Source organism: Nematolebias whitei, chromosome 6 (assembly GCF_014905685.2).
Source record: "Nematolebias whitei isolate Nwh7 chromosome 6, NemWhi1, whole genome shotgun sequence".
Classification (NCBI taxonomy): Eukaryota; Metazoa; Chordata; class Actinopteri; order Cyprinodontiformes; family Rivulidae; genus Nematolebias; species Nematolebias whitei.
In genome coordinates, this window is record NC_056503.1 from 31,868,264 (window position 1) to 31,894,027 (window position 25,764).

The following is a 25,764-nucleotide window of genomic DNA, read 5'->3' on the forward strand; positions in this document are numbered from 1 at the left end:
ATATACTGTATATACTACTTGTATTACTATTTCTACTTTGCGGTATTTCACTTATCACGGGTCTTCCGGGTATGGATCCCCGCGATAAACGAGGGACTACTGTACTGTAAGTGTTCAGCTGCCATTATTGTTGTTATTATGCGCCTCTTGAAAGACAGACATGTACTGTATTTTTCGGACTTTAAGGCAGGCACTTAAAATCCTTGAATGTTCTCAAAAATCGACAGTGAGCCTTATAATCCAATGCGCCTTATGTATTAAATCTGGTTGTACTTACTGACCTCAAACCGATTTTATGTTGTATACGGTGCTCAAAAATCAATTAAAATGAACTTATTTTGCTTAATGAGCCTTATAATGCGGTGCACCTTGTGTATGAAAACAGACCTGTTCATTGATATTGCGCCTTATAAACTGGTGCGCGTTATAGTCCAAAAAATACGGTAATGATGTGGTCTCCGCCTGTCCATCCGAACATCCTTAAACATTCTCTTGTCTTTCCCTTAACTTCTGATCCTCTCAAGATAATTTAATTGAACCTGAGACACATGCATCATAAGTAGACAATGTTGCACACACTTTCCATCACCCCAGCTCCAAGGTCAAGGTCACAAATAAAGGTCAAAGATTACACAAGGTCTTTGCGTCTCTAGGCCATTGCTAGATTTCTGTATAACAGCTTGTGGACAGGCGTATAAGTATGCAGTACTAATCTTTACAGACCTTTTTGAACAAAAGGTAAAAGCTGCAAGAACAATGAGATTCGGTGAGATGTTACATCACTCTATATTTCTGCGGTCATCCACTGTCTACAACAATCTGCCATTTAGATGATAAACAGCAACAACAGGATGCAGAGGAGAGCAGAGTGAAGCAGAGAGGTGAATAATGTAGATGCAAATGGTGCTCTTTGCATCTCAAATGATCAGCCGTCAGTCTCCACGACGAGTAAATAGAGCGCACAATAAATACGCCTTGTGTCCCATGCCAAAACACACAGGCATCCTAAAATACCGCTCCTCTGACGACTGAGATGTTACTGCTCATCAAATTTATGCGTGAGCGAGTTCAGGCTAAATTTACTGCCAGGGAGCCAACTTACGCAATCCTCCCTGGTCTCACTCCTGTCTATACAACAGATTAATATCTTACATCTCAAACTGTCCCTGCACCTCCCCAGATTCCCACCCACACGATATACGCTACAACTTTGACACTATTCCTGTAGCAGCCTCCAACACCGTGGCCCAAAAATACCAGCACCTCTGAGAACAGACGCCGAGCCTATCCGAGCATCATCACATCCCACATGGCAGCTGGGAGGAGAGCAGGTGGAAGAACGAGCCCAGCTGCTGTCGAGAAAAACGAATCGACAGAGAAAACGCCGACCCTCAGGTTACAGGCAGACTGCTTCGCTTCGTTTTGAACTGAATCACCTCTCCTCCTCTCAGGCAGTCTGTCTGTTCTCCACCACAAACAACGTTAGGTTTACCAGACTCTGCTGGAAACCAGACTGTAGGAACAATTTAACAACTTTTGAGAGCCAGTTTTTTTTTTTATTATGACTCTTGAGCTTATAAGCAATTAGAAGTATGAACTCTTACTTTCAGTTTGTGGTTCTCAAATATGGCAACATCACTGAACTGACAGAAAATGTTTTATAATAGTGCAAATGTTTATGAAGCATTCACACTACTGTGATAGATTTTGCTTCTGTACTTTTTGCAGCATCTTTCTCGTTCCACAGTTTTTGTGTTATTGCAACAAATCATATAACAAAACATTTAGCTCGTTCAAAAAAAGGGTGCTATGACTTTTGGTATTGGTCCAACTTTAGCTTTTTAAAATATTTAGCCTTTTTCTGCTACTTTTTCCTCATAGGAAATGAATTGAGCTCATTTTACAACCTTCATATCTTTAGATCAGTTTACAACCTTTTACTGCTCCGTTTACATTTTGTTTAGGTTCAGCTTCTTTCAGCTTCATTGTGCAAATTTAAATATTTTTCTGCTACTTTCAGCTAATTTGAACTGTTTTTTTAGCTGTTTTATTCTCCTTTCAGATTCTTTCTGCGAACCACATTTGTGTGCTTCTTCTTTCCACTAATTTCAGCTTATTATGCTCCTTTCAGCTTATTTCAGCAAGTTTCAACTTTTTCTGCTATTTCAGCCACTATTTAACTGTTTTATGCTAATTTTAACTTTTCAGCTAATTCCAGATTTCTTCAATAATTTCAACATTTTTTTCAGCTTAAGTCAGCAACAATGTGCTCTCTCTACTTCCTTCTGATAATTTAAGCTTCTTTTTGCTGTTTTAGCTACTTTTCAGCCATTTTTTTGTGCTCATTTCTGATTTCTTCTGCTAATTTGCTTGTTCTAAATTTTCAGCCAGCTTCTTGGCTTTTTTTTTTTTCCTAATTTCAGCTGTTTTCAGATAAATTCCAAGTTTTTCATGTTAATTTCTGCTTTCTTTCCTGGTGGTCTAGTGGTTAGGATTCGGCGCTCTCACTGCTGCGGCCTGGGTTCGATTCCCAGTCAGGGAACAAACTTTGGCAGCACGACAGCTCAGTGGTTAGCACTGTTGCCTCACAGCAAGAAGATCCTGGGTTCAATCCCTGGTGGACTGGGGGTCTTTCTGGTGGAGGTTGCATGTTCGTCTCGTGCTTGCGTGGGTTTTCTCCGGGTACTCTGGTTTTCTCCCACAGACCAAAAACATGCATGTTACGCTGATTGGTAACTCTAAATTGTCCCTAGGTGTGAGTGAGAGAGTGGATGGCTGTTTGTGTTGTTTGTCTCTATGTGGGCCTGTGATGGACTTGCGACCCGTCCAGGGTGTACCCCGCCCCTCGCACAGTGACCGCTAGACATGGGCACCGGCGACCCCCGTGACCCAAAATGGAAGAAGCGGGTAAAGATGGACGGATGGATGGATGGAGTTTGTGTGGAATGATGATGTACAGGAAAATTTTCTGATTTAGTTTTTTGTTGTTGTTTCTCCCTTTTTGAACTTTAGTGGTTTACTTACAGTCTTGATTTGTTGCTGTTTTGTTCATTTTTCTAGTCTGGGTTTGTTTCAGCTTTGTTTCTGCTCCTCTACCACCACACCTGCTATCCTTTACTAATCATCACACTGGAGCCTTATCAGTCGTTACCTGCTCTCTGTATGTAGAGTTCTTGGTTTGCGCTACATATTTGCGTACCCTCGCCTGTTCTGACAGTGTTTCAGCTGCTGCTTGCTCTGGTTTAGTCTATTAAAGAAATTAATCCTGGAACAAACCTTTGGTTCCACAACTTACTGCCTGTGAGTTCCTTTACTTGTGTTCAAGTCCAATTACTACACCATATAAATATCAGATCTGTAGTTTTCTGACATTTGATGTAGTCCTGACTCAGAGCTCTGCCGAGCCGGCTGATAAACAGAGCACCATCTTTTATCAGAACTATGGCTGCAGGGGTGGTGTCTGGAGAGTACTCACGGACTACTTCCCCTCAAATTCAACACCTGACCTTCGCTGACCTTCCTCATGCATATGTCTTTATGTCACCTATATGTTGCTTTTTGTTTGGTGCTGGGGTTTTTTGAAGCCTCCATATCTCACGCTGTGTCCTGTTAGGGACACAGCGTGAGATATGCTTTTTTTTTTTTACCTCCTGCTTTTTTTTTTTTTTACCTCCTCTTCCCTCGTGTTCCCCTTTTTCTAATCAAACGGAAAAGGAAGCGCCTCTCAATGAGGCTGCAGTCTCAGACACGCCGTCTACCCTGTCCGTTGTTTGTTTGTTTGTGTTTCTTCGGCTGGGCTGTACTGAAATGTAATTTCATTGTGCTTCTGTGCAATGACAATAAAGCTGATTCTGATTGTAGTTTATCATAGTATTCCTTTCATGGTTTATTTTTGTCCTTTGGTTTCTGTGGTGTTTTCTTGTTCAGTTAAGCTATTTGCGTTTTTATATTTCCATATTTTATTTTGAGTGTTCTGGTTTAGATGTAGTTTTGTTTTTCAGAATTTCTTGCTCCATCTTTCCTCTCCACCTTCAGTCAGACTCCCACTTTGCTTCCCAGCCACTGTTCCACTCACACCTGTTCTCCATAAGCAATCACTCAGGTGCTGCCACTTTTCACTTACCCTCTGTCTCTATTTAAAACATTTCTGATCACATGCCAACAGCGGGTCATTGTCTTGGCTCCCTGCCAGGTGCCCCGGTCCTCCTCCTGTTTTTTGTGCTTCTAGGTTTTTTGGCAAGTATTGCTGCCACATCAGCCTTTTATTTTGTTTATTTAATAAATCATTTTATTTTACTCAAGATGCTCGTGCCTGCATCTGGGTCAAACCCTTATCAGACTTAAACCAAAACAGTTCAGAGTTAAAAACTGGATGAATGATCTGCATTAACTCATATATTTCTATTATCTTTGACAGAGTTGTAGTAATAGTCCAAGATGTGGTATTTTAACAAATATATGGTATAGTTTTTTTAAATTAAAGCTTTATTTTATTTAGAATTTGTCATAAAGCATGTAAGATCAAAGAACAGGACCAGAAGCTACTGTGCAATGAGCCCTAGTTAATAAATCAGAATAAGCTTTATTATCATTGCACCTAAGTACAGCGAGATTATGTTCGTACAGTCATCCGAAAGATGGGCAGAGTGCAAATAAGTTATTAAATAAAGCAAAAAAAACAAAATGTTTTGTCACTATTGGACCTTTATAGAACGCTTCAAAGTTATGTTTTATCGTCTTTTCTGCGCCATTAAATGAACAAATCTGCACCCTTTGAAATGTTTACCTAATCTATGATTTGTTCTAATGCACACATTAAAAACAAAAATATATAAGGCTTCTTAGTTTCATTTTAAAATAACAGTGCAGTTACAGACTTAATTCATTCAAACTGATGTTTTACAATTAAATACCTGCAACACAAATTACATAAGATGATGCTTTTGTTCACGGTCATTAATTAAATGTCAGCATGAAGACTGCTTGACTTTTCTGAAACGAAGATGGAGATTGTTAAAGAGTGCGGTGAATCTGTGTGATTCCATCATATGACTCATTTTACAGGCGTTATTCAAACCATGGACACAAAGAAAGGAAGAAAGAAAGACTCAAGGTTTTGGGGAAAAATAAAACAGGTAAAGGAAAAGTGACAAAGGAACCAGGAGGGCTCATAAGAATCAATCACTGTGGGCCCTTCCTCACTCACTTTATGTCCTTGCTTCAATTTTTTTGTTTCTTCCTCCTTTTATCACAATGTAGATGGACGGTTGCCGAGGGCAACCTGTGTGTACTCACCTAACGATGAACAGGAAGTGGTGTGTGAGTAAAGGGGCTATTTATAGCAGCATGTGTAGAAAGGACATTTGCTCGCTTGTGGATGTGTGTCTGTATGTGGACACCTGTGTGTGTGTGTGAGAGAGAGAAAGCAGCCAGCCTATAACAAGGAAGAGGAGGAGGAGGATGCAGATTGTCAGACTCAGTTACTAGAGAGAACAAGAGAGAGAAAGAGTGCAGGATGGATGGAAGGAGTGAGGGAATGTAGTGGAGGAGGGGGCGAGTGTGTGTTGACGCTGTACGTGGCGTCAGCGCGATAAGAATAGAGATAGTGCGTATAGCTGAGACATCACCCTCACACCCTCAGTGGGGCAGGCAGTACTCACTCTGTGTGTCTGCATTTGTTTCATTGTAAGGCCCATTTTTCTAACACATACCAGTACTAAGTTGTGAGGACCCACTGCTTCTTATGGAGCCTGGGCTTTGGGCCCCAGAAGAAGCGGTGCAGTTTTTTGGTTAGGTCAGGTTTAGGACTAAGGTGTGAATTGAAATTCAGAGTCAGAGTTTCTTTATTTGTCATAAACACACCACATGCGGTTCATGTGGTGGAATGAAATTGTGTACACATGGTCCTGGTTATGTCCAACAAAAGTATAACATGTAAAAGAAACACAGTAATAAGATTTAAGATATGAACTAAGAAAAACGTTAACTAAAAATACACTAAGCACTAGTAGCATAAAAAACAATATGCCGAACAGCAGCACGAACATGAGTCTGTGTGAGCAGATGAGTACAAAGGAACACAGCAACATGAAACAGATCAGCAGCAACATGATGTGATTTTTTACAGTGATTATTCTGATTTGATATTCATGAGTCTAACAGCCTCAGGGTAGAAGCTGTTCCTCAGTCTAGTGGTTCCACACTTAATGCTCCTCAACCTCCTTCCTGAGGAGAACGGGGCAAAAAGTGTGAGTGCTGGGTGAGTGGGGTCCTTCATGATGCAGGTGGCCCTTTTCCTGCATCTGGAGGTGTAGATGTCTGTGATGGTGGGGAGACTGACTCCAACAAACTTCTGTGCAGCCTTCACCACTCTCTGAAAGCTTTTCTTTCTGCAGCTGTGCAGCCTCCATGCCACATGTTGATGCTGGAGCACAGGATGCTCTCCACTGCACACCTTTAGAAGGAGGTGAGGACTGAGCTCAGGACGGGTTAGGTTTAGGGTAAGGGTCAAGGTTAGGCTAAAGAAATGTATTAAAAAATGAATGGAAGTCCATGTAAAGAAAGCAAGACAAACCTGTGTGTGTGCGTGTGCGTGCGTGCATGTGTGTGTACCCAGATATATCAGAGGATGTTCATACATGGATGAGTAAACAGTTGTAGCTGCACAGGTTTTTTTTGTTATGGTAATTTTATGATAAATTTTCTTCATTTCAATTCTTTGCAAATGTTTTTCTTTTTAAAATAATCAAATTTTGAAAGTTTTTCTGAAGAACAACCAAATGTCATAGTTTTACACGTTTGAGATTAAACTAAAAGTGGGTTTTACAGAGTTTTGTAAATGTGAAATGAAGTACGGTAATGGCCGCCTGGCTTGTTTTGAAAAGGCTTCATCTCATAAATAACATCAAACGTGGACGACATCATTTCAGCGGTCTTTAAAAAAAAATAATTATTTAATGCCTATTTGTTTTTTGTTTTGTAGCTGAATCATCCATCCATCCATCCATTATCTTTACCCGTTTATTCCATTTTGGGTCACGGGGGTCGCTGGTGCCCATGTCCAGCAGTCACTGTGCGAGGGGCGGGGTACACCCTGGACGGGTCGCAAGTCCATCACAGGGCCACATAGAGACAAACGACACAAACAACCATTCACTCTCTCACTCACACCTAGGGAAAAAATTTAGAGTTACCAATCAGCCTAACGTGCATGTTTTTGGTCTGTGGGAGGAAACCGGAGCACCCGGAGAAAACCCACGCATGCATGGAGAGAACATGCAAACTCCACCCAGAAAGGCCCCTGGACCGGGGTTTGAACCAGGGACCTTCTCGCTGAGAGGCAGCAGCTCTACCAGTTGCGCCACCGTGCTGCCCGTAGCTGAATCATTTCAAACTAAAAGATGTAAATAAAATCAGAATATTTTATCGTATTTCAAAGTCAAATACTTGAAGTGATTTTAAATGATTTTACCAACACACTCCAAAGCCTAATTCTTTATTTAATGTAGGATTCTTTTCAAATAAAGCATTTTAAGATGAGCCAGAACAAGCAAAACAAAAACAGAGTAAGATCTGTCCTAACAGTGCCATAAATGCAATTATGAAATCATTTTGATTTAGAACAACATGGCATTACATCAAATAACCTAAACTAATAAAACAGTGACACAGCAAGAATGGAAGAATTATAAAGTAAAAACAATGAAGCACAGATTGTTTGAAACTGCAACTCGTCTTGTTTCATTTGCAGCATGTTTACAACGTCAGAAACTGAAGCAGCCACTGTGGAGAAACAACAGGAAATAAGAATTAAATCCAACATTTTATTATTTTACTTCATCATGAACCCATGAGCGTATTTCCATCCCTGTACTTACAGCGTTGATCCCTCGGCCTTTCACCTCCTGGTTGGTCTCTGCTTGAAACAAAGCTGAGAAGAAGAACAAGATGACTGCAGAAGTGAACTCCTCACCAAGTTTTATGCTTATTAAACTGTGATACTGGTGTCAGCGGTGCGAAAATTAAAAGCAAGCTCGTCTTTTTCAAAACAAACGGTGCACAAACAAGTCGCATTCATGTTTTGAGGGGTAGGTTGCTTTGCAGTACACTCAAAGAATAATCCAAAAATACTTAGCTAAGCAATTTTAAAAGTCACTAATCTAAGATAGTAAAGTATTAACATAAAATTAAGGGGAAAAAGTATTACAAGACATTTACAGCAGCTTTATAAATTATATAAACACTCACTTTGATCATTTACAATCAGACCAAAAGCTGAATCTGAGAGGCTCTGTATGTGTTTTATGATCCTTGTGTCATCTGTCCTGTCCTCCTCGGTGTTTCTCCCCTCGTTAGTTTGTCTACATGTTCTGCGTTTCATTGTTGTCCACTGTCCGTGGATTGTCCTGTACGGCGTCATGCCCCCTTCTTAAGTTTTGCTGCCACGTCAGCCCTTTTGGTTTATATTAATAAATGTTCTTTATCTTAGTCTCGAGTTCCTGAGCCCTGTCTGCACCTGGGTCCAACCACCACCACAGAACATGACAGCGCTGCTGTATAATAAATACAGAAAAAGAGCTGAGTGTAATAAACATGGAAGTTTCGAGTCAAACATCTCTAATGAGGTTTTTAGAGTTTAATAGACATGTAAACAATATTTAAACGGTTAGTAGACGTCTAGGCTCAAAATGGGCTGTACTGTAAAAGTGAGAGTTTGTAAATGTCTAGTTGAGTATTGAATAATCTGGATTTACTCAAGACTTGTAGAAATAAATTAGCAAGATCCATGTTTGATAAAAAACGATGGATCAATGTTATCCTACTGAGCTAACCAGACGGCACCACGCACTATTCTGTTCACAATCAATCAAGTTGAACCAGGAAGTGAATTCTGGTGCTGTTAGTTAAAGAGCAGTGCTGCTTGTTCTGCCTCCATGTCACACCTACGTACCAACTCAGTTCTGTGACTTGGCAGCTCAGAGGTGTAACAGAGGCAGGTGGATTTCAACCTCTCGTGCCACCTCACTACTGACACAAACTGCAGCGCCACATAAAAAAAAGCCATCTCAGACCCAGCTTCAAATCGCTTTGCAACAGAGGTTTAAGAATCTTGTACTGTAACAAAGTGAGTGCGTAAAGCTCTGCTGTCAATCACCTTTTCTCAGCTCGGTGTCACTGATTCCTGTTTCCAGTGTCCCAGATTTGGCATATCTTACTATTTATTTAATAATTTATGGACTGGGAAGAATTACTGTATTTTTCAGATTATAAGGCGCACTTAAAATCCTTTTAGTTTTCTCAAAAATCGACTGTGAGCCTTATAATATATAGTGTGCACGGATCTCTCCAGAGAGAACTTTATGGACTGAGTGATTTTATCTGAACTCTGCAGTGCCTCTTTGCGTTGTCTCTGGCTGCTCACCGTCCTTGCGTAATGTCCGCGTCATTATGTGCCAGTGTGCCAGGTTTTTTTCTTCATTATCACACTTTTGACCTTCAAACAGAGGTCAAAAGCGTGTTAGAATTTTTTTTTTGTCTCCAAACCCTGTGTATCATTTTTCACCACTTTTTATTGTCTGTCCAAACAGGTCTCACTTGTAAATGAGTCTTTGAGGCTCAATGTGACTTATCTGTTTAAATAAAGGTTGAATGAATGAATGAATAATCCAGTGTGCCTTATGTATTAATTCTGGTTGTGCTTACTGACCTCAAACTGATTTTATGTGGTTATTGTGAATGAGCTGAAAAAAGTTTGACTTAACTGACTGTTTTGTTTCGCTTAATGCGCCTTATAGTCCGAAAAATACGGTAACTCGTCACCTTACAGCCCGGTGGCCATAATTTGACAATAACTGACTTGTGTAATTACCCTAAAACTGTAACACAAACATTAACTAGATACAATCATAATCTATAGTCTACAAAACATTTGACCATTAAAAAAAGTTCACAAAATCTTCTTTAAGTATATGGAAATAAGACTTTTATTAAATTGGGTGGGTTGTTTTTCTAGTGTGTATGTGTGTGTTGTGTGTGTGTGTTACCAAAAAGCTTGCGCAGCCTGACGACACATGAGACAAAGCTGTGGAAAGGCAGTTGGAGCTCTCCAGCAGCGAAGCGTTCAGACAGTAGCTGAATTACTTTGTTGTCACACCGCATTCCTGGGAAATGGGAATAAAAAAAAAGCTGTGAACACAGCAGCAATTTGCAGGTGTGTGTGTGTGTGTGGGGGGGGGGGGGGGGGGGGGGGGGTGCATACCAACAGCCTCCAGTGCCAGGCTGAGCTCAAAGGGGTTCATGGTCCCAGAAGAATCCTCATCAAACTTGATGAAAATGGACTGAAAAACAAAGCAACACCATTGGCAGAGAGACAACGCTCAACTTTTGTGTCCTAAACACATACACACATACACACACACAATCACTGAGCTTCACCTGTAGATTGCGCAGATCCGACATCAGGGTTTCTGCTTGCTCACGGCTGAGCATGGAGCGGCCCTCGGTCTGGCAGCAGAGTTAATGTGGTTTTAAAAGGGTAAAGATGAGAGAAGAGGAAGTGAAAGGAATTGTTGAAGGAACGCAGATCACCCGCCGCCTTTCAGGTCAGTGTTTTAAACCTGGACCCAAACCAGCAGCGAGATGGCTCAGTGGTTAGCACTGTTGCCTCACAGCAAGAAGGTCCTGGGTTCAATCCCCGGTTGGACCTGGGGTCTTTCTGTGTGGAGTTTGCATGTTCTTCTCGTGCTTGCGTGGGTTTTCTCCGTGTACTCCAGTTTCCTCCCACAGACAAAAACATGCATGTTAGTCTGCCTTCAGGCCCAGGCCTCCCTTGCAAAAGAGATCTGTGATCTCAATGGGATTTGCCTGGTTAAATAAAGGTTAATAAATGTTGAGAAATTAGGGAGTTGTAACAGCTGTTGTCAAACCTTGACCAGTGTGTAATATCGTGGGATTTCTCTCTCAGAGTATTTGCTGTGAATGACACCTAGCTACAAGAAATGTTAGCTCAAAAGTTGTAAAACTGACTGAGTTATGGACATTTTGTTTTGGCTAATTAGCTGTGGTGGCCATCTTTAATTGGGTTCTTGTGTTGATGAGGATGAGTCTAACCTACCATACTAAATGTTAGCCCAACATCCATCAAATTGACTGATTTATAGTAAATTTTTAAGGGTCTGTTAATGTCAGTTAGCTGCGGCAGCCATCTTGAATTGACTCCAAAAATCAATCTATGTGCATGCACTGGTTATTTCCTAAAAGCTTTGTTAATTTTTTTTTTAATCCAGGCAAATCTCATTGACATCACAGATCCCTTTTGGAAGGGAGGCCTAACAGGCATGTTTGGACCCATTTAAAGTGTTTCACAAGATTTTTCAATGATAGACAAACACAAAAACCAGAGACGCAGGCAAAAATATATACACCATCGCCTTCTGGAGGCGGGCGATCAAGAGATTTAACAGCTGTTTTTTGTTTCAGCTGAGAAAAACCAACGTGAGTTTTTCCACATCACTGAACCACAAGAAGACAGGAGTGAAGACTACCTGGAAAGCAAAAGGATACATCTTCTCCAAAAATAATCTGTCTGCACGTGTCCAGGGGCAGATCTTTAGCCACAACTGTTATGAGGAGAGAAAGATTCACACTGATTAAAAAAAAAAACAGAGTTTAAATAGGATTTATAGGAGAAAAGAGAGATCAGGACTAAATAAATGCTTCCATTGAGTTTACTTCCTCAGTGTGCAGCTACAAGCCTCTCTGGACTGGTGACATCTGCACCTCCTCAGCTCCAGCTCACTCAGGCATGTTTTGCTTCCATCTAGTGGCCTACGTGCTGCAGTCAACCAATAAAACTGGCTTCCTGAGGGTGATGCAGCGTAAACTAACCTGAGTTGAACAGCTTCATGATCTCATTAGCATCCAGCCTGTCGTCCTGTCATTTGGACAAAGATAAAAATCACTTAAAAATAACGAAAAAATTTAGTTTTGTCTTCTGCCGGGATAACACTTACAGGGCCGGCTTTTTCATCAAAAGTGCTCTTAACGTTGGTGCGATCCTCCGGGGACACAGGAGGGGCCGAAAGCTGAGACATGCACAAGCACAGAAATTGTACAAAATAAAAATGAAACAGTTTTTTGGTCATGAGTAATCTCAGAGAGTTCAGTGTCCTTGAACTCACCGGGAGGTAAGAAGAAGAGCAGGTGAAGTCCTGACCTCTAGGGAGGAACAACAAATCAGATCATCAGTGTGATTCAAAGTTATTCTATATCACATTCTGTTGATTAAAGACTGGTGAAAGTGTTTCAAGCTGCTTAAGTATTCCCATTAAAGTTAAACTGTTTAAATAAAGTCCACTTTCCTCTTGACTGACGTCCTGAATAGTGTTAGCTCATGTTTAAATGTCTCATCGTCTTAACTTTACTAGAAGAGCCGTTCAGGGATCCTTGGCAAAGTTTGGCTCCAAAGTCTGAACTGAACAGTTTACTCATTTATTATTCACAACCAAACGTTTGGAAATAATCTCCAGAAATCAAAAAGAGAGGTTAAAACCAAACCTGAAATAGATGTTTCATTATATGGCCTATTTCATAAAAGAGAGGCCGTACGGATCTTTAACAAGTCACTTTGAAGATTTGTAGAACTGTTTATTCTGAACGATGAATCAAATTAAGCTGCAGGTGTTGAGTGAAAGTAGTTACTGTAAGTAATGGATTCATGTGGATTTTGTTTCTTGCTCTCAGAACAAATGTCCTTCTTCATCTCACCCCAGAGTGTTTCTGATCTTGGAGAAAATGCGGATGAAGAACTCTCCAGGCTGATTGGCTCGATACGTGGATCCCACGATGATGTAGTTCCCCGGGTCCAGGCGCAGCTTCCTCCACACACCTCTGTGGGACCGTGAATCACTCATAGGTTAAAATACACCTTCATTAATACTGATTCACATTTACTCTATTGTTTTACTCTTTATGTTTTTGCATTGTAACTACTTCTGAATACTTTGGCTCTTTTAGCCATGCTCATACAAAAATGTTCAGCTCATTCTATGTCTTCTGTTTTTTTTAACTTTTTTCACTTTTTAAGATATTCAACTTTATTTACAAACAATTTCCTCATAAATATTTTTTTTATTTCCTTCAAAAACATTGTTTATGTTAAAAAAAAGCTTCAGAAAGCCAAAGTTCTATTTTTGTCTTTTTATGCTTCTTTTAGTTTTAATCTACAGTTTTACTCATTTTAGATTTTAGCTAACCTTTTGCTATATTACATTTAACTAATTTTTTTTGCATTTTAACAGCATTTTAAAACTGTTAGCTTTTAGCTAGTGTTCTGCTAATTTTGGATTTCAGTTAGCTTTTAGCTTTCAGCTAAACTTTTGCTAATTTTAGCTTCTAGCAAGCTTTTTGAAACTATTAGCTAGCCATTTCATTGCTATTAACTATTATACTGCTTCTTTAGCTTTAAGCTAGTTTTTTGAAACTTTTGACAACTTTTACTACTTTTAACTGTTTTTGCAAGCATTTTGTTGAGTTTGCTATAAGCTAGCCTTTTGCTACTTTTAACATTGCTGCTTTTAGAATTTAAATAGTCTTTGGTTACGTTTAACTCTTTTGCTACTTTTAGATTTTAGCTTTTTGATACTATTAGCTAGCCATTTGCTGTTTATTTGCTTTTAAGTTCTTCTTTAGCGTTTAGCTAGATTTTTGCAACTTTTAATAAATATTACTAATTTTAGCAGGTTTTGCAAGCATTTTGTTGAGTTAGCTATAAGCTAGACTTTTGCTACTTTTAATTTGTATGTATGCATTTTGTTTAAAACTTAGACTAATAATTTTAGCCACGACTTTGTTCCTGTAACAAACAGAGCTAATAAACTTTGACTTCAAACATTAAGGTTTTAAACAAAATGTCACATTTTCTCTAGAGTTGGACTTTAACCTCTGAGCTTTGTACGACCCAGAACGACCCACAGGCCGATTCGTCATGAAGAAGTTGCGGCTCAGACAGGCGCCTTTCAGCTATGAAGAGAAACAGTGAACAGCTAAAACAAACTCTGCAAGTATAAGATGGTTCTGACAAAGAGTAGCTGAGGATTAATTGAACATACCTCAGGAGGAACCTGGAAAACAGATGAAGCACAATAACAGATGAGTTTATCTGGCAGCTTGAGTTAGGATGTGTGGGTGAGAAGTTTGTTCCCACCTTGTAGACGTGAAAACCGATGTAGAGGAAGTTTGTTTTATCCTTCTGCCTCCGGTTTTTCTGCAGCAGCTCCACCAGAACTGTGCAGTGCTTGGCCCTCTGCTTCTGTTTCTCTGCTTTCTTCTTCTCCTCTGCAGTCATCACCTCATCCCCATCATCAATTTCGTCCTCATCATCCTCCTCGTCTTCGCCCTCCTCCTCCTCCTCCTCGTCCTGGTCTTGCTCTCGAAGCACCAGCTGGAACTGGGGATTCTTCCAGAAGGATTCTGGGGAGGACCAGCAGAGATCTCAGCTGGGTTTCAGTGGATACCTGAGCAGATCTGAAGCCCTAAACGCACTGTTGAATTTGCGGGAGCCACCAGCGGAGCTTCCTGGGAGCCAGGAGCCTTTGTGTTCACTGATGGTCCAGGTGGACTGAACGGTGGACGTGTCCTCCTCGTCAAGGGAGTCAGGACTCACACTGCAGAGCTCCACCACGTTGAAGGTTCTGCTGAAGTCATCAACGCTCATCCTGACAGAAACAATCATCAGAGCTCCTGCTGTGAAGTTTTACATCAAGGTTTAATATCTCTTCCTTACCAGAACTCTCCATCCTCCTGTAGTTTGAGCTCAATTCTTTCCTTCTCTGACTGCTCCATGTCATCCCACTCCTTACACCTGGAGAAAGAAAACCTCAGAATCTGTGGAGATCCAATAATCTACGTATCTGATATCTGTTGCTCACTTGTCACTCCAGGAGCCGCAAAATTCGACAAAACCCCAGGGGTTCCTCAGCCTTAGCAACAAAACCTCATCCAGTCCCCTCTTCACCTAATAAAATATAAAACGAGACAATAAAATGAAAAGTATCAAACACTGGAGAGGTACTGTTGGCTAACAAGATTTAGTTTCGTGTTAATTTTTTTTTGTTATGACAGTGAATAAAAACCAGAGTATACATATTATTATGTAGCTGTAGGGACAGGGTTTTCTCCCAATGCTCCTGTTGCCTCCCCCAGTCTATAAACATGTATTGGAGGTTTGTAGTTTTATGAGCCGCTCGGTGGCTCAGTTGGAAGAGCTGTTGCTTCTCAGTGAGAAGGTCGCTGGATCAAATCCTGGCCTTTCTGCATGGAGTCTGCATGTTCTCTCTGCGCGTATGTGGGTTTTCTCCGGGTACTCCGGTTTCTTCCCACAGACCAAAAACATGCATGTTAGGCTGATTGGTAACTCTAAATTGCCCCTAGGTGTGAGTGGTTGTTTGTCTCTATGTGTCCCTGTGATGGACTGGAGACCTGTCCAAGGTGCCCTCGGCCTCTTGCACAGTAATATCTGGATATGGGCACCAGTGAACTTTAAGGTTATTTGCTAATCCAGCTAGTAGCTAGATGTAGTAACTTCAGTGTAGCTGTAGAGAATTTCTTGCAGGTTTGCCTGAAACCCAAGAAAAACATTGAACTTGTGGTTGTTTTAAGATGGCAGCTGTGCGCTTTAGTCATGAAGCACTTGGACTAGCATTACTTTGCTAATCCAGTTAAAATTCAACTCCATATTTCAAAACTAATGCAGCTAACAGAACTATATACAGTAAGTAGGATATTAACTGTTCATGATCTTTAACAGAACCCCATTGCAAAAGATGCATGCTATTCCTTAAAGCTCAGAATAAATCTGTTTGTAATTCATTCATTGCAAAAGACAAAAACAAACAGACACATCACAATTGTGTTAAGATTATAATAACAGAATTAATCCAGTCTTCAGTGTTTTCACTACATCATACTGACCTTATCGGTGTCGGTGATGGCATACGCGTGGCCCTTTACCAGCCCGTCTGCCGTCACTTGACCAACCTCGCGGTAGCTGTGAGCCTGTGGCGAACAAAATCAAACGTCATCAGGCGTGAGCTTCTTAGTTTACACCTTGTGCAGAGTGGACATTGTGAGGTGTGTGATGCAGCCACCTGGATGAAGCAGCTGAGCAGGCTGCCTCGGGACAAAGCAGCGCCCAGAGACCTCCAGAGAACTGCAGGCGTGTGCGCTGTAACAGGAAGAGAGTATGCGATGCCTCCTGTAAAATCCTCCATCCCCTCTGAGATGTTACCTCCCTTCAGGCTCCCGTAGGATCCTGTTAACCTGCACAAGAAGTGACACATTTATCTCCGTCTGAAGCGACAAACAGGCACAGAGAGCGTGTGGGTGATCATTAAAACCCAGAAACATATGCTGGCTGCGGCGACTCACTTGGCATAGGCCTTCTCCACTAGGGCGCTCCAGAACTCGTTACGGGTGCGAGAGTAGCTGAAGAGCAGACGGCCTTCGCGTACTGGCAGCCTGTCATCCACAACCACTTCCACCCACTCACCATACTGCCAGAACTGCAGAGAGAAACAAAAAAACATGAGAGGGGAGGAGAACTGGATGGAACAAGGCAGGAGGAGTTACAACGAGGAGAGAAAAGGGTACGTTTTAAGTTTATGGTTCTACTTTTAGAGCAACAGGCTCGTTTTACGAGCAACCTGAGGTAATTAAACAAACTGCAAACAGAACGGCCACATTATGGGTTTGTTTCCACCAAGTTATTAGAGAAAGTTTTGACTAATCACAGGTTTAATGCCTAAATTTAACCTTTAGTTTAAAAAAAATTGCCTTTTTACAAACTTCTTTTTACAACATAAAATAATGACGTGAATCAGAAGTTGTGGATGAAGTTGCAATCATGATCTAAAGATCTAAAGATGTGTTCTTTTTTTGTGCGTTTTAAGCCATTTAAAATTTTGCACACAGGCAAACATTACCAGTGCTGGTTCATAAACCAGACATACTAAACTCAGTAATATTACAGGAAATAAAACATTTGCGAACTACCATTAATAATTCTTTAACTACCTGTTTTGACATGCTTGTTCTTTAGCAACCATCAGGGGGTGCAGCAGCACCCTGTGCACCCCATGTTCCCAGGCCTGGGTCACAACAAAGTGTGGCTACGTTCATAATTAGGATTGGACATAATATGCAATCAGTATTCTTAAGATATTTTTTTACCTTTCTCTGATTATTTTATTCATTGTTTCCAACGCCAAAGTTTTACTTGATCTGAAGTAATTTTTTAGATTTGTGGAGGTATTTTTGTATTTTCTTTGACTGCTTTTCATTCATTATGTGTCCAGAAGCTGACCAAAGTCATGACCCGTTTGTCCAGTAGCCCACTCCTACAATGGACCGACCAGCAAACTAGTCGGTCCATTGTAGGAGTGCACTGCTTGGTGGTGAAAACAGTTTGTTTGTGACTTCTCAGACTGATGAAGCCCTTCGGATGGAGAGCGAAACGTCTCTCAACAAAAACAGAAACTGTCCAGATGACCTGACTGAACATTGTTGGATTTTTTTACCTGGATGACTGAGCATGAACCTTGTTGACCAAAACATATATTATGCAGAGAATGTTAAAAATAAATAAAAAACTTTTGAAAACTGGGTAAGTCAAAAGAAGAAGTGTCAGATTCAATAATAAATCTGCAACAAAATAAAAGAACAGTTTATGAAATTCATGTTGTAGAATTTGGAAAAATTAAAATAAAACAGCAAAGACCTGCCACAGGAATGTGAGACGCATTGTCCCACTTCGCAGAGCGAAAAGGGGATACGTCTGTCTGTCCGTCTGTCCGAGCATGTTGTGAGCAGAACAGTGTGAAAGGTAAGTGAGGGACTGACTTCCATTATGGTGTGCAGCTGCATCGACGTGAGGAAGTTTCCTTTCGAAAATTGGGTTGCCACGCCCAAATCCAAGATGGCCACTACAATATATATAGATAAACCACCCCTATTATTTGAGGAAACTGTTTTCTAGTTTTTAAAGTATGGTGTCCTTAAGGTGGCCAGTGGGATGGCCAAAGATTAATCTATGGCGACCAAGGCCACCATTGGCCACCCCCTGGCTCCGTCACACCTGGTGGTGGAAAAAATTGCTCTAGCTGCTTACCAGGATCCGTCATTCTGCGATGCCAAGCAAAACGAAAAAATCCTACTTGTTCTTCGCCACAGTGTAACTCCTACCCTTTTGAATATCTTGCACCAAAAACATTAAGGTTGGGGCCCGAGATGGGGTAGAGGCAGGGCAGCCGACTCGGGACCTGAAAGTCCCGGGCTCGATCCCCAGCCTCCCACATGTTGTGGTCAAGTCAAGTCAAATCACATTTATTTATGTAGCACATTTAAAACAGTAACTATTATCAAAGTGCTTACCAAAAAAAGATCACAGCATCAAATATTAATAACAGCATATTACAGCAACATGAATAAAAGCATAAAAACATTAAATATAATGAGAAACAATGAAATACTAAATCAAATCACCCTGCGTTAAATGTCAGGGAGTAAAAGCAAAATGGATGAACACAATCATCAACAACGAAATACCAAATGAGATCACACTGTGTTAAATGTCAGTGAGTACAGATGTGTTTTGAGGAGAGATTTAAAAATAGAGACTGAGGTGGCCTGTCGAATGTTGATGGGCAGATTGTTCCAGAGTTTAGGGCCCATGACTGAAAACGCCCGATCTCCTCTGAGCTTCAGCCTGGTTTTAGGTACGGCCAAAAGCAGCTGGTCTGATGATCTCAAGGCCCGAGAAGGAATATAAGGATAAAGGAGGTCGGAGAGGTATGAGGGTGCAAGGCCATCAACACACTTAAATGTCAGCAGAAGAATCTTAAAATCAACTCTGACATGCACAGGAAGCCAGTGAAGAGAGGACAGAACTGGAGTAATGTGCACAAACCTGCAAGTTCCTGTTAGTAGCCGAGCTGCAGCATTTTGGACAAGCTGGAGACGTGAGAGAGAGACCTGACTGACCCCAGCATAAAGCGAGTTACAGTAGTCCAGCCGGGTTGTAATAAATGCATGGACTAATTTTTCAAGGTCGGATCTGGACAGGACGGACTTGAGCTTAGCTAACTGCTTTAGCTGAAAGAAGCTTTTTTGAAGAACAGAATTTATCTGCTTATTAAACTTAAAGTCCGAGTCTAAAACTATCCCGAGATTGGTAACAGACTGTTTTAGATATGTGTCTCTGAGCAAGACACCCAATCCCCAATTGTTCCCCGGGCGCTCACATAGCTGCCCACTGCTCCACCTGGGTGTATCCCAGGCACAATGGGTTAAATGCAGAGACTAATTGTGCCATTGTGTGGGAACATACAACGATGACAACACACAGCACTTCTTATTATTAATTAGTTGCATTCCCTGTTCAATTCCAATCAAGAAAAACTCTGATCTAAATAACTCCAAACATTCACTAATCAAATCCTTCAGAAACGAGGGACATCGGTGTGTCACTTGTTAGACTTGGCAAAGAAATGGTTGTAACATGTACAGTTTTTTGTGATAGCTGTTAATAAGAAATAGAGATGTGACGTTCATGAACGATCTGAATCTTTTGACTGACTCTTTAAAAAGAACGATGGGGACCAAGTCTCAGACAACGGAGAGCCATTCTTTGTTTCCCTTCTTGTGTTTTCTCCTCAGATGAAGACACACGCTCCTCCTTTGCTTTTCCAACAGACAAAAGAGAACAGACAAAGGGGAGGAGCGCAGCAGTTGCTGTGATTGGCGAACATGCGTGGGGGGGGGGGGGGGGTTGCATACACATGGCAAGTCACGTGGTATGGTTGTATGTAGTGACAGAAGTCATTACATGACAAACCATTCAAAATTGAACAACTCTTTTAAAAACAAAAGCCACAAGATCCAGCTCCTTTCTAAGAGCTGAAAATCCCTCATCTAATAAAGTTACTGGCATGGAAGCTAAGTAGTACTATTGCTAGTTACTACAATGGGAACAAATTGGGTTTTGAAACAGGCTGCTGGTGTTAAAGTGCCCAAAGATCAAAGTTAAAGAAATTAGTTGTTAGTTTGTCCGTTACGTGACACAACACTGGTACATTTGTTGAGTTTAGGACTCTTTTATGGATTATTTGTAGATCAGAGTTACAGCAAGGGTCATGACAAACAAATAATATTCCTCTGATGACTGGCCGGGTACAGGACAAAATGTGAACATAGCTGAAGTCCAAAGAAAAACTTGCTCTGTACAACCTTTACCTGTTTCAAGAAGGTTTGGTTTCATGACGGCCGAATATAAAGAAGTGCGGGATGACTCATACGCAACTTGTTTTAAAGATCATCATGTGATGATAATCCTGTTGGAGACTGAGTAAAACATGGTCATTCCTTTTTCCTGCACCTTTAATCCCTCACGTCAACATTTTGGACACGTGGATACTTATTAAGTGTTCTTGTAAGACTTGTCTCCCGTGTTCTTGGAGCAAGCCTGAACTGGTCTTCAGTAGCTGCTGCTGAGCGTCAAGTTGTTGGGGCATAAATCTGATTAGATGATCAGATTATGAAAAAGTTTCTGCTGTATGGGGGCAATAAATACAATATTATATGGACATTGTTTCATTTTGAGATAGACGTGAGACCATAATAACAGGGTTTAGGTTAGAATAGCTCTCTGAATGAACGTATCAGTGTTTTGTCTTCTGAAGCTGTGGATATGTGTGTGTGTGTGTTCTTGTAAATGTACTTTGAGGGGACTTTGCATTGACTTCCATTCATTTTCTGTAGCCTAACCCTGACCCTTACCCTAAACCTAACCATTACTAGTACATACTGAACCCTAACCCTAACCCATCTGCAATTCACTCCTTAATCCTAAACCTAACCCCTAACCCCACAACACATGTGTGTGTGTTTGTGTAACTTTGTCCCAGGGATAGTCTCTGCATGTCCAGACTGCTCTCCCACCATCCTGACAGGGCAAAACAAGTTTCCAGTCCTTCTCCGGCCTGCTTGTTCAGTCACGCCACATTCTTCCCAACCGTCTCTGAAGGTCCAAAGATAAATGATCATCGTCTGTTTGATTTTTATGAGTCTGAGATGTCTATCAAGATGATTCCCTTTATTGATCTCTGAGCAGGTCAGGGCCAGCAAACGGCAAACTCCTCAGATTTGTATCACGATATTTGATGAGTAATGAAGATGTGGGGGTTTTTTTTGTTTTGTTTTGCTCCTCTAATGTGTGAGGCCGTGCCGTGATCGTTTTAATCATTTTGAGATGAGTTGATACCTGTTCAGTGCTTCTTTAAGTGCCAGGACTGAGGCACGACGGCTAAATGAAATAAATCTGTTTGAGTCAGAAACGACGGAGCCATATCTGATCAAATATCACTGACTTCAGAGAAACTGGTACCTGAAATAAACAAGAGTGAATTAGGAGCATAAATCAAACTTAATTATTTTTATATAAACTGCTCTTTGTATGTTAATACAAACCCAACTCTGCTTCGGGTTGTTCAGGCAGGTACATATAGTTCTTGACAGATGATATTTAACAACTTTTTCTAAAGTTCAATTTATTTGCATAAACGCCCAGAGACAAATGTGAGCATCATTTTTCTGGTCAGCTCTGTGGAAATGTTATGAACGATTAATATCTTACCTGCTGTAGACAGTTTTTTGAACGACCTCAGCTACGAGAAACATAATTTTTTTCTGGTACGACTGAAGAGCTAATGGTCTGAACAGAACTTTAGATCATGATTGCTGCAACCTTAAAACAACTACCATCTAAAAACTATTGCAAGGTTTTATGGGCCTTTGTGTTTCTCTCAGTTTTGCATTAAATGATTATATGCATTAAATTTTACGGTTGTTCGACAGCATAAACAGTGGCAGCAGCAGCTAGTTGGAGTACTTGTATTTTTCTTAAATATACTCATATCAACTTGAGTTTTGAAACTTTTTTTTCTTTAAACATTAAGACATTCTTTTTTTCTTACGCTGTTGTTTTGCATTTTATTTTAACAAAACTGAAGGTGTTTGGGGACTCAGGACCATCTGCTTTAGAGGTGATTCTTTTTCCTCGAAGGGTTCGGCTGTTTCACGTTTCATGGAATCGTTTTGTCCATTTTTTTGTTTCACAATGAGCTAAATGTTGCAGTATCCAATTTTAACTTCACGCAGAGCAGTTTAATATCCAAACTGTTGTAAAAAATAAACTAATAGTTGTATTTTTCTCAGTGTTTCTTTGGTTTTTCTCACCGTGTTAACATTTTTTTTAATGCAGCGCTGTGAAGAACTACAAAATAAGACTCATTATGTTGGGTTTCAGACATGTTTCTTACATTAGGTTAAATATCTGCTTCTTCTTTTAATGAAATTCCCCATAAGTGAGGAAATATGTTAAATATTTATCATTGTAGATGTGGTATATTTTCCCTTACATAATTGAAGTAATTGCCTGAGTTGAAAACAACAAAGTCCATGCTCAATAATCCAGGATTACAATCCAAAATTTTTAAGTCAGATCATCTGGACAGTTTCTTTTTTTTTTTTTCTTTTTTTTTTTTTTTTGTGCTGAAACGTTTCGCCTTTGATCCAGAAGGCTTCATCAGTCAAGGAAACACACAACTGATTCTTCCCCCAACAGCTTACTCCAAAGTGGAACAAACCAGTTCTGCTTGTGATAAGATGGTCCAAGATGGTAACTGGATGCACATCTTTCTTCAACTGATTAACTTTTGGAAAAATCTTGATTGAAGATGGCCACCACAGCTGATCAGCCTTAGAGAATATACTCCAAGTCAGTCAGTTTTGCTAATGTTTAGCTCAAATTTGATGTGGTAGTAGCTGAGAGTCATCCCTAACATGTGGGTCTTATTGGGAGATCCTAACTTTAAATGTTGACATGTAAGATAACAAGCAATATGATTTTTATTTTATCATCGCCACCTTCAAGTTCAACATGAGTCAAACACAACAAGATTTCTGACGTTTTTGTGCAACTTTTATTACTTTTACTTATAAAACACTTGAAGTTTTATGTGGCACATACTTTTACTGCATTTTTCATCGTGTCCAAAGTTTTGTGGAAATAGTTTTGTAACTATTTGGTTCCTTCAGGGTCTCTAAATGTGATCAATTAAACTTATAATGTTGTTTGATCAAACATGTTCCCCTAAACAACATGTTGCTTCAGTCTCTAAGTGTGTGTGTGTGTGTGTGTGTGTGTGTGTGTGTGTTTATCCTCCTTGGATTTGTTTGTTCTTATGAGTCAAATCGGTTTATTTGCACAGACGAAATAAAACACACATGTGTTATCGTTGTAAAACATCTTGGCTGCATTAAATCTTTTTGTTCAGAATAAAAGACATTTGTCATTAATGATGGATTGAGAAATGAGACTCAGCACTAAAGTAGAAACACGTCACGTTATGGGATCAGATGCAGGGCTAATTAACTGTCTGTGTGAGCACATGGAGAAAGCGTTTGGTTACCGTGAAGTGGAAGACCCCTGCGTAAGGATCAGACAAGCTTTGGTTGGACGGCACCACCTTGGCAAAGAGCTGAGGGTGGACGGCCAGAGAGGACAGAGCCGCCAGCAGCCAACAGTCCCCTGGAGGATCACAAGGCAGAGGTAGAGCTCAAACGATGACGTTAAAAAAGACAGAGGTACAAATGTGTTTCAGTGGACCCCTGGGTCAAATGACTGGCATGCTTTCTGTGGCATTACACACACATTGTGCCTCATTCCTCTCCAATAGCTAACATCTGTTCTGTGTTCTTTCTCGGGGCTCGCTGCAGTAACTGTCTGTTCCTGCGTAAATCGTCTCAAACACATCCTGGGTTTCAAGCTTTAAAGAAACCACACTGACAAGGAAGGAGGCTGCAGGACGAATGATCACATTTACACACAAACTGCAGCAGAAATCCCAGAGGTGATGATGAGACTGCACTGTTCGGCAGAAAACAGATGTTTAGCTCATCACTAATAGAAAACAGTCTGAACAACAGTTCTGATTATAACAGGGCCCGGATGGGACCCCCAGCGTGATTGTGGTGCTTGTTTTTTACAGCCGTGTAAAAAGAGGCGCTTCTTTCTCCTGCTGCACTTTTGAAGACGAGCCCTGAAACGTGCCCGAAGCTCTGAACTTAATTTACTTTATTCAAAACAGAGGACGCTGCAGTGTTTAACCTTTGTTTAATTCTCTCGTGGTGTTGCGCAACTCTCTTCAGGATGATATGTTCAGCTGAACAGAAAGCAGTAAGTTCAGTTGTGATGCACTCACCCAGTTGGCCCTGGCAGATATCCATGGTCCCAGCTGTGTCCTCCACAAACACAGCATCCCCACTGATCTCCTGCAACAAAGCAAGAAATGGATCAGCACAAACGTTTGGTGACAAATCTTATTTCTAAAGTAAAAACATCATTTGTAAATTTATTCTTAGAGATTAATGATCTGAACATAAAAAAAAAAAGATTCTGATGCGACTAACTTTCATCAATAAGCTCATAAACGGTCACACCTTGGGTCGCTTCCATTTGATCGCCTTTCCAGGATTTGGGTCTTCAGGCATCCCGATGGACTTCTGCTCAGCAGGAAAGGTTGGATCTGAAAACAGCTTGCCGGCCTTCAGACACTCCTTCAGCAGAGCGTCAAAGTCCTGGTCCAGAAACTTTTTCGGGTTCTCGATGGAGCCCAGAGGAGCCTGGTCGTCAGAAGCCATGCTGCCCGACGATGGAGTGAAACTGTTCCAAGCAAAACGTGAGCAGCCGGCGTTTAAATAGAAGCACCCACCCACCGGATCCAACAACGAGCGCCTCCCCGGCTCGGTCCAGACGGGAAAGGAATGCGGGGCCCCCGGGGGCCCAGAAGTGAAGGAGCTGCTGTGATGACACGGTGCCAACAACGGCTTTGATCTTCCTAATTCATCCTCCATCGACACCAGTCGTACCTGACAGGAGGGTGCAGAAACAAATCTGATGCCTCCTTCTGACAGTTTAAAAACGTCAGTGTTCACCTCCAAGATCATTTCTTCATGTGTTCATAAAAGGGTGTGACCGTTTTATTCTGCAGATCCTGAGAACATCCCTCTAGTTGTTGTTTCATGTATGAAATGTGGTCATGTTTGTTCACAGCTGTTATTCAGAAATGACAGTTTGTGAACACTGAAGACATCTTTCCATCTTTTCTTTTGCTCAAAGTAAAAACCCAAATGATCAGGTCTAAGATGAATCTAACATTAATAAAGGATTTGTTAATTAAATTAAACCTTTGTGTTCAGTCAACAGCATTCTCTTTATAAGAGTGATAAAAGTTTGATCTTCAGTTTGTGCATCAAAATACCAATAAATTATCATTTTTTTAAATTGTTTGTCATAAAGCCAAAAGTTTCACAACCAATTCCTAAAGAGCTTGGACTCTATTAATAATTTAAAAAATGTGTTTACAATTATAGAGACTTTAAATTTATTGTAATCTGAAGTTTAGTGACGAAACAACAAAAATCATTGCATGAGAGTCAGAAGATTAAGAATCCAACGTAACATAAACAGATCTTACTGCTCCTTGTTTGATGGTGAAGCTCTTTGATCATCATTTTCTCTCATGAAAGATGATAAATGAAGAGCACAATAACTGACTTACTTTGTGCTCAACAAATATCTTTATTAAATGAGTTTATTTGGAGGTTTTTGCCTCCAATAACAGGAGAAGGACAGTGTGGGCAGCAGTTTGA

At 40.7% G+C, this 25,764-nt stretch overlaps 1 protein-coding gene and 1 non-coding gene across 2 annotated transcripts; one reads left to right on the plus strand and one right to left on the minus strand.

The window, feature by feature from the left end:
• The first annotated feature begins 2,470 nt into the window (after positions 1 to 2,470).
• trnae-cuc lies at positions 2,471 to 2,542 on the plus strand. Its single transcript has one exon. It is a non-coding gene; the product is annotated as a tRNA-Glu (tRNA).
• Positions 2,543 to 7,723: 5,181 nt separating this feature from the next.
• Positions 7,724 to 24,753, minus strand: capn12 (calpain 12). The gene is made up of 22 exons (XM_037678196.1): positions 24,553 to 24,753; positions 24,315 to 24,384; positions 23,523 to 23,641; positions 16,426 to 16,559; positions 16,146 to 16,317; positions 15,970 to 16,053; positions 14,928 to 15,013; positions 14,783 to 14,860; positions 14,542 to 14,714; positions 14,204 to 14,469; positions 14,109 to 14,120; positions 13,940 to 14,019; positions 12,766 to 12,888; positions 12,180 to 12,216; positions 12,012 to 12,083; positions 11,887 to 11,932; positions 11,563 to 11,618; positions 10,435 to 10,503; positions 10,259 to 10,337; positions 10,044 to 10,160; positions 7,878 to 7,930; positions 7,724 to 7,782 (listed from the first exon to the last, which is right to left on the minus strand). The coding sequence occupies exons 1-22, from the start codon at positions 24,751 to 24,753 to the stop codon at positions 7,756 to 7,758; spliced, it is 2,154 nt and encodes a 717-aa protein (XP_037534124.1). The 3' UTR covers positions 7,724 to 7,755.
• Between the last annotated feature and the right edge of the window lie 1,011 nt (positions 24,754 to 25,764).